Below are 9,293 nucleotides of genomic sequence, written 5' to 3'. Positions count from 1 at the left end.
CCCCCCCCCCCCCCCCCCCCCCCCCGCCTCTCTGCCTCCCGAGGTGTATTTCACGTTTGCTCAGAACAAAGCTCGCCTTTCTGACTCTGGTCCTATTGTGCTTCTGGAATTGAGGGAGTGCCTTAAAATACTATGAAGTGAGTGCAGTCTGAATGCAAAGAAAGGATTATTAGAAAGTCAGAAATAAAGGAAGAAAAGAACAGAGCCTGGACAAGAAAAAAGTGTTTCCAAGGGGCCTGCGGGTCAGTGGATAGGTGGAGATTCAGATGTAATCAAAGGCTGATCTGTTTTAGAACTGACATCTACTTCTTGGCCTCCGCTTACAGGGACAGAGAACATCATTCATCAGCATTTGAGAGCTATTAATTTGTTCCTGTGAACAATGGGAGTTTCCCAATCAGGACAGGGAAGATTTCATTCTAATTGAGCTAATGCCAGCATCATTGCTGGGGTTCAAAGGATCAAGAACGCTGGGAGACTTCCAACTTAAAAGCCATCTACCTCCAGAGTAGCTCCTCTGGTTGGGAGCATAGAGACTAACCCCCTCAGTATCCTTCCAGGTTTAGGCTTCTTGATACAGTGAGTGTCATCAGACGCTTGCCCGTCTGGGTTGGGAGGGTCCATTAATGGCTCTGTGCTATGGAAGGCATTTGATTCATCAGAACATGACAACAGCTCACAGTGTTAAGTGGAAATGCTCCACTCTTCTAGAACTCACTTCCCACGCCCCACACCATCTGTTCTGGAGTTTTTGGCCTGCCAGCAATCTATTCTTGTTTCCGTTTTCCACTGATTCCCCAAAGAGAGGAATTGTAGAACAGCCAGGGACTCCCAGATAGGGTTGCTACTGAACCTCAAGCATACTGGAACCAATACCTAGGATTAATAAGACATCTCTCAGACATGTGAAGTCGGGAAAGTCTATGGGACTCTTGAGTGACTTGTGGTTTCTAGTTCATTTATATCTAAGACATCAGCTCCTCCAGGAAGCTTTCCAGGATTTAATGAATTAATTTTAATTTATTAAAATAAGCCACTAATCCCCTCATACTCAATACCCTCCTCCCTGCCACTGTGACTTTGAAAAGTTAATCTATACTCCGTCCCAGGCTGGCCTGTCACTCAAGATAATTATGTGCCATCTTTTGCTACTAACTTGTCAAATGATCTCGTTTTTGTTCAGTCATTTCAGTCATGTCTGACTCTTCATGATCCCTTTTGGGGTTTTCTTGGCAAAGATATTGGGGTGGTTACCATTTCCTTCTCCAGCTCATTTTACAGATGAGGAAACTGAGGTAAACAGAGTTAAGTGACTTGCCCTGGGTCACATAGCTAGTGAGTGTCTGAGGCCAGATTTGAATTTGGAAAGATGAGTTCTGACTCCAGGTCTGGCACTCTATCCCCTGTGCCACCTACCTACCCTTGAAAACTATAATTTCTCCAGCCTATAATTCTTCATCACTAAAGAGACATGATAATAGTTGAATTACCTGTCTTAGAGAATTTATTATTTCATAGAGCAAGAACTGGAGGAAACCACCAAGGCCATCTTGTCCAACCCCTTCATTTAAGGCTATTGTGGCCCAGGAAGTTATGTGACTTGCCCAAGGTCATCTAGTGTCAAAAGGATGGTTTGGTCCCAGATCTTCGGACTACTGAGCCAGTGTTCTTTTCACTGTTCTGTGTTGTGAAGATCAAACAAGATTATATATATGTGTGTGTGTGTGTGTGTGTGTGTGTGTGTGTATGTTTATATATATGTAATATATATATAAATATATATAGTCTTATGTAACATATATAATGTCTTATACCCACAATAGGCTGTTATCATCATCAATTTGTGTTTTCAGTGAAAACAATCTCATTTAATATTACTTAAAGCAAAACTTAACTAGGAAGGCAAATAGAACAAAATCAAAATCAAAATCACATTACGTTTCCCCAAGCTTCCCAAAACATTTTTAATTGACATATTTTGTTTTGACACAACAGACACTCAGCAGCAAACACCCAAACAAACCACGCCTCAAAGCAGATACCCTGAAAACAGTGATAACAAAGATTTTTCTCAGGCTGTGTTCCCTGCTTCAAATATCAGGGCTCCACCTCTGTTTCTCTTCTGGTTCTCTGTTGAACCAAACCTGAGCCATCTTTCAAGGCTGAACTCAAATCCTACCTTCTCCACTTAGATTTCCCAACTAGTCCAGGTCACAGTAATGGGGGAAAGTAATGGGGGTGGGGTGCAGCAGACCAAGCACTGAACTTGGAGTGTAGAAGGCCTGAGTTCAAATCTGGCCTCAAATACTTACTAGCTGTGTGACCCTGGGCAAGTCACTTAATCCCGTTTGCCTCAGTTTCCTCATCTTTAAAATGAACTAGAGAAGGAAATGGCAAATCACCCCAGTAGCTTTGCCAAGAAAACCCCCAATGGGTCATGAAAGACAGTCAGACACAACTGAAATGACTGAACAACAACAGACCCTGGGCAAGTCATTTAAGCTCTGTCTGCCTCAGTTTTCTCAACCATAAAATGGGGGTAATAATAGCACATACTGCTCAAGATTGTTATAAGGATCAAATGCGTAAACCTTAAAGTGCTACATAAATACTAGTTATTATTATTATTATTATTATTATTATTATCCCTATAACTTTTATAACCTTCATCATTCATTTCATGCCTTTTATATACTCATTATCATTTCACTTTTCATGGTTGGGTGATCTTTAAGGGCTTTTTCCATTCAAACATCATTTGGTTCTGTGATTCTATTTTTATCTATCGAAGGTCACCAACTAAACTGTAAGGTGCTGGAGGTCAGGGACTTGGTCTTAGCACATTATTTGTAATGGTAGGAGCATTGGAGTTGGAATGAGAAGATGCGAGTTTAATTCCTGGATCGTGCACTACTAGATTTGAGACCCTGGACAAATTACTTAACCACTCTTGAGTTTCACTTTTGAGTTAAAAGGAGATAGTAATTCTTGAGATTCCTACCTCACTGGGTTTTTAGGAAGAAAGTACTTTGTAAACTTTAAAACACTATAGAAATCTGAATCACAATTGTTCTTTGTGTCTCCCACAGGACGAGGTAGATCATAAGATCATAGGTTTAGAGCTGGGAGGTACCCAAGAGGCCCTCTAATCCAATCTCCTCCTTTTACAGGTGAAGCAACTGAGGCCCAGAGAGGTGAAAAGAACTTTCCCAGGTCATACAGATAGTAAATATCAGACCTGGGATTTGAACCAAGTGTCCTTTCCCACCATACCATGCTGTCCAATTTTTAATTAATTGATTTTTAAAAAAATTCTCCACTAGTGTAGAATATCCAAACTAGATTAGCATGGATAACTGAAAATTGGCTTTATCTGCCATAGCTCAATACCTAGTGCCAATGGATGCTTCCATGGTATGTACATATAAAACCTTCCCTACTCCGTACTGTACCTTCCCAAGCTCCAGAAAGCCCTTTTGTGTTGGCCAATCTCTGTTCCTCCCTGTGGGAAGACACTTTCAAGTGGGTTCTCTCTTCATTTTTCCTGCCAAGCTTTGCTGAAGTCTAAAGCTAGATTTGCAGGGTGACTTCAGCAGTAATCCTGTGCATACTGAAAGAGGAAAAAAGCAAGTTAGTAGCAAGTTGGTGTCCAAAAACAGGCATGATATTGCTGCCTATCTGTGTCTATTTGTAATAACAGCCATGGGAGTCATATCCAAGGTTTCTGTAAAAGGGTGAATAGCGCCAGCAAGCTCTGCTTCATGGCTTTAGAGATCAGAGAAGCAGTCATCGAGCTTTATTTTTACACCTCCCCAACACTCAGAACTATGGTTTGTCCCAAAAGCTTTCAGTCTAGCATGTTGTTCAACACTGATCTGACGAGGCATTACAACCACTGACCGTGTGAAGGTGTATGTCTGAAATGACTATGATTCTGGCCACGACCCTTTGTGCACTGCCAGGACCACAACCGTGATCATGATCACAACCCTTTGTGCACTGCCATAACTATGACCATGCCCATGGCCTTGACCTTCTGTACGTAGCCATGACCATAATCATAATCATCATCATAACCATGCTCACAATCCTTTGTTCACAACTATGACCATGATCACGACCACGACCCTTTGTAAACTGCCTCATTGAAAGCTTGTGTTATAATTTGTGGCAATCATCATTGTTTTTGAGGAACCTGTTGATCTTTATAATTGTTCCCAAGATTGGCCTCCATGCATAATGCCAAAACAGCCAAATGGTTCATACCTCTAAATCAGTCAGGCATGTTGTATGGCCATACAAACAGCTGACCAATTGAATTTTTCTACATACAACTAGACATTTTCTTTTAAACACAGGTATGTTGATGGAGCTGTGATGTCACTGGTTCAGATTCTCCATGTAGGGATGGTGATTATAATGCCTCAGGTCTTCTCCTTCTTGTGACTATTGTCTTAAGTCTTTCCATAAAACCTTCAAACCGCCAATGTACTACAGACCTTGTACATGTATAAACAGAGACTCAGGTCAAAATGCAGGAAATGGAAGAAATAGCTCAGTTAAGCCAATTACTTTAATGCATGCAAACATTGGGAATAACAAGACGTTTTGATGAGATACACTAAATATCCTCAGTGGCTCAGCATTATGCACACAAAGACTCACATTTCACCTGAGTGACCATAATCACAGGAAAGCTCTGGCCTCCCCTTCTCTACCTACTATCTCCCCTGCAGTTCTTTACCAGGCTGCTTTGCCTTTGTCTTTCATCACTGTTGGGGTATGATGTAGTCAAGTTAATTCAATAAGCATTTATTAAGTGCCTACTGTGTACCAAGCAGTGATACTAACCCAAGATTTGATGTCAAAAGACTGGAATTTTGATCCCACCTTTTCCATTTACTCTCTATGTAACCTTGGCCAATTCAATCATCTATGAAATAGGGCACATGGACTAGATGATTTTTAAGGTTTCTCTCATCTCTAAATATAACCCTGTGAATTCTGGCTGACTGTTCTGCAGGCTAATCTGATGGCTCTGGTTTTTTGGCCATACCACTTCTGTCAACATTAAGGTACTAACTTTGGAATAAGAGTATCATTGTTGTTGATATTGCATCTCTTAGAGAAGTGATATGACTAAACACATTTCTGTAATTTAAGTTTAGAAGCTTAAATGGCAAACAAGAAAGAGTCTTCAGTTTCTGTGATATTATGTCTTCTTGCCCGTGTGATACTTTTCTCCCCTCCCTTACAGGCCTGGGAATGGAGAACATTGGTGGAATCTTTGTGGTTCTTATCTGTGGCTTAATTGTGGCCATTTTTATGGCTATGTTGGAGTTTTTATGGACACTCCGACACTCAGAAGCAACTGAGGTAAGACTCCCTGGGAATTACTATGTATAGTGTTTATCTATGGAATAGATTTCAACTGTCTGTGAATCATTTAAGAGGAAACATGGTTTGGTGGAAAGTATGTTGGATGTAGAGTTGGGAGACATGGGTTCAAATCCCAGCCCTGACACTTAGCAGTTTTGTGGCCTTGGGCAAGTCACTTAATTTCTCTGGACCTCAGTTTTCTCATCTGTAAAATAAAGGGAATGTAATAAATGACCTAGCTCCAAATCAGTGACCAGGGGACATCTTGTGGAGGCTGACACAAGTTCCATCCCATATCTCAGGAAGTCCTAGATGTTCATAGTGTGATTCAAAAAGCTAATTAAAAACACCATTTGAAAGAAGGCAGACCTTTGAGTTTTGAGTGTATCTTTTCCTTAGAGTTGAGGAGATTTGGAGGGATAGTTACCAATTCATGTAGGAATAAGCACAAAAGGAAATTTGTTTTGCATGACTCCATATATATAATGAGTATCATATTTCTTGCCTTCTCAATGGATGGGGGGAGGCAAGGAGAGGGAAGAAGAAAATTTGGAACTAAAAATAAAAATAAAATTGTAAAGGAATAAGTACCAAGAATGGTTTATCACCTGTAGTTTTGAATGAGCAAAATTATCCTGTGGATTAAAAAATATTCTCATGCAAAACTGGAGATAGGCAGGGAAGATAGTATGATGCAATGGAAAGATTCCCAGATCTGGACCCAGAAAACCTGGGTTGAAATCCTAGTTCTGCTACTGTGTCACCCATGAGACTTTCGGCAAGTCATATGGCCTCAGTTTTCTCCTTTGCAAACTGAGTTGGCTTAAATTAGATTACTTCTGCAGTTGCCCTACTACCACCCCTGATTCCTGGAATTCTCTTACTCCTCCCCACTATTTCTTGAAACTCTTATCTCTCTTCAAGGCTCACTTGTTCAAGAGTCTTTTTCTGATTTCCCCAGTTGTCAGTGGCCACCCAAATCCCTTTGTAATTATTTTATATACAGGGTGTCTCAAAAGTCTTAGTGCTGTTTTAAGCTATTGAAGCTTCAGTAGCTAAACCTGCACTAGGCTTAAAACTTACAATCTTCATTAAGACTTTTGGGACACCCTATGTATCTTGTACTTACTTGTTTGGGAAACATACGATATCCCCCTAATAGAATGGAAGGGCCTTAAGGACAAGGACTGTCTCACTTAGACATTTTTATCCCCAACACTTAGCACTGTAGGTACTTAATCAATGATAAACATTTGTTAAATACCTACTCAGTGCCAGGCATTATGCCAAGCTAAAACACTCATTGATTGATCAATTGATTAAATCTCTTATCTATCTGTGGAGAATAAGAAAGAGGAATGAGTATTATACCTCTTTCTAATTCATGAAAATGTTTCTATTTTACCTTGAATTAATAGTTATTAATGCCTTATATTAGCATAGCACATTTAGATTTTTAATGCAGTTCCACATCTATCATCTCACTTGATTTTCACAACCCTGTGACTTAGGAAGGGATAGGAGTTGAATCTGTGACTTCATTGGCATAGGGAGCTCCTGAAAGGAAACTCCCTCTGCCAGTGCAGGTCAGCACTTTCTCTGCAACTTATAGTCTTAAAAAGTTGCCTAGAAAACCAAGAAGTTAAGAGACTTGCCCAGGGTTACCCAGGCAGTTGGTGTCAGAGATGAGATTTGAACCCAGGACTTCCTAGCTCCAAGATGCTCTCTATGACATACTACAATTAGGAGGGGCAAGTGTTATTATTTCCCTTTGACAGATGAGGAAACTGAATCATTAGGTCAAGTTGTTTACATCACACAGCTAATGAGTGCCAGAGCTAAAATTAGACCCTTGCTGTCTTGACTCACAAGCAGTTGAGGCTTCTATCTACCAGGTCACTATGTTTCTCTGTGATTACTTGGTTTCACAATCTCCATGTAACAAGAGAGGGTTGACTCAGGATGCCCAGAGTTCTTCCAGGAGCTCACTGGTGACCTGTCCTGCTCAGTCTATTACTACTGTGCTATATTTCCAGAGCTGCCTATTTGATTCTGGAAGAACAGTGAGACCTGAGCTGAGCAGAGGCTCTTGAGATAATAGAGGGGGTCCACAAAGGCTACCCAGGAGAAGGACACCTTCCTCCCCAGAACTGAGTAGAGAGTTGGATGGGAGGTGTTCATCTCTAGACGTGAACATCCGGCTCAAAAAGGACAATATGAACACTATGCCTTCGGCTCTGAGAGGCTGGACCCTTTTCTCTTTGTGTCCTATAGGTGTCTGTCTGCCAGGAGATGGTGACAGAGTTACGCAGCATCATCCTGTGTCAGGACAGTTTCCACCCCCGGAGGAGGCGAGCTGGGATGACCCGCCCTCGACCCCCCATCCCAGAGGAGCGGCGGCCCAGGGGCACCGTCACACTTAGCAATGGCAAGCTGTGTGGGGCTGGGGAGCCAGACCCCATTGCCCAGAGACTGGCCCAGGAAGCTGCCTTGGTGGCCCGTGGATGTACACACATCCGAGTCTGTCCAGAATGCCGGAGATTCCAGGGCCTAAGAGCAAGGCCATCCCCGGCCCGGAGCGAGGAGAGCCTGGAATGGGAGAAGACCACCAATAGCAGTGAGCCAGAGTAAAGCTGACATCAGAGGACTCACCACCACTGGGATAGGGAGGGTGGGCAGGGATCAGATCAGGTGCCGCTGCGCAGAGCTCAGACTTGTACAGTGTTGAATCTTCTCTCCATTAAAAAAAAAAAACAACAATAATAATTTTTGAAGAAAAAAAGATCAAAGAACCTGATACCCCAGCCTGAGATAGGACCCTCATAAGAGAGCTGGGTCCTTCAAAAGACTTTGCAACTAGCAAGCAAAAGGGATGCTCACCCTCCCAGACTCAAAAGGCCTATCTTTTTCTCCCAAGGGGCCTTTTTCCTTTAAGACAAAAAGACACTCTAAGTCTGGGGCTGGAGAGGCCCACCCAGATCTGTCCAACTTAAAGGACAGAAGTTTGGGGTGAATTGCCTGGTCTAGAAAAGGGCAATTGTACCCTGGGTCCAGTTCTCACAGAGAGAATTAAAACTCACCAGGGAAGTTTTTCTTTTCTGGAATTTGAGTTATTTTCTTTGGTTGGTCTTTCTTTCAAATTTTAGTTCTGTTTATTTGTTTTCTGGTTTTTGGTGGGAGAAGGTGGGGTTAGGGAAAGGAAGAATCAATAATCTTTTTTTTTCTTGTACTTTAGGGCCTGGAGTCTCCCAATGAATCAGACTTCAGGTGCTGAACTCTCCTTCCTATGCAGTTATTGGGGGAATAGGAAATGGGTCCAGGGAAAGAAACAAGTGGAGATTCTCAAATCAAAGCCCATTCAAGGAGTTGTTTTTGTTTTTTGTTGTTTTTTTAAGAAAACAAACAAAACACAGATGCCAAAAACTAATCATCACATAAAGTCAACTCAGAGAGGCCTTGAAACGCCTGGAATTTCAGGGGTTATGTGTCTTTTCTTTTTCTTCTTCCTTCTTAATTTCCTTATTATTTGGTTTGGTTTGGTCATTTGTGAGTGTAATGCTCTGAAGAGGAGGAAATGTACACTGAAGAGTATAGTCCTTGGAAGTATCCCTAGGATGCTCTCTTATGAAAATCGCCTTCTTCTGTGAGCAGAGGGGAATGAGTTAGTACTTCCCCATCCCACAGTATTCACTCTGAAAAGTTGGTAAGGGGTGTTCTCTGAGGAGCAAGGCTAGAAGTCATCTCAGTGGAATGGGGTTTGCCTTTTGACAATTGCATCGTTTTAAACAACTTGGTAGCTACCTGTGGAACCAAGTTTACAGGGCCAACTTGGTTTGGGAGTTTTCTTGCTACTAGATATGAAGACTCTGTGTGTGTGTGTGTGTGTGTGTGTGTGTGTGTGTGTGTGTGTGTGT

At 41.9% G+C, this 9,293-nt stretch overlaps 1 protein-coding gene across 1 annotated transcript in view; it reads left to right on the top strand.

The window, feature by feature from the left end:
- The window catches only part of GRIK4 (glutamate ionotropic receptor kainate type subunit 4), a 436,546-nt gene extending 428,536 nt beyond the window's left edge, over window positions 1–8,010 (top strand). Inside the window, exons 18-19 of the mRNA XM_027835648.1 lie at window positions 5,258–5,376; window positions 7,654–8,010. Of these exons, the coding sequence (XP_027691449.1) occupies window positions 5,258–5,376; window positions 7,654–8,010 (476 nt within the window). The remainder of the gene's footprint in view (window positions 1–5,257; window positions 5,377–7,653) is intronic.
- Window positions 8,011–9,293: the final 1,283 nt, after the last annotated feature.

Source organism: Vombatus ursinus, unplaced genomic scaffold (genome assembly GCF_900497805.2).
Source record: "Vombatus ursinus unplaced genomic scaffold, bare-nosed wombat genome assembly UNPS02014816.1, whole genome shotgun sequence".
Taxonomy (NCBI): Eukaryota; Metazoa; Chordata; class Mammalia; order Diprotodontia; family Vombatidae; genus Vombatus; species Vombatus ursinus.
This window is presented reverse-complemented; position numbering and strand designations above follow the sequence as displayed.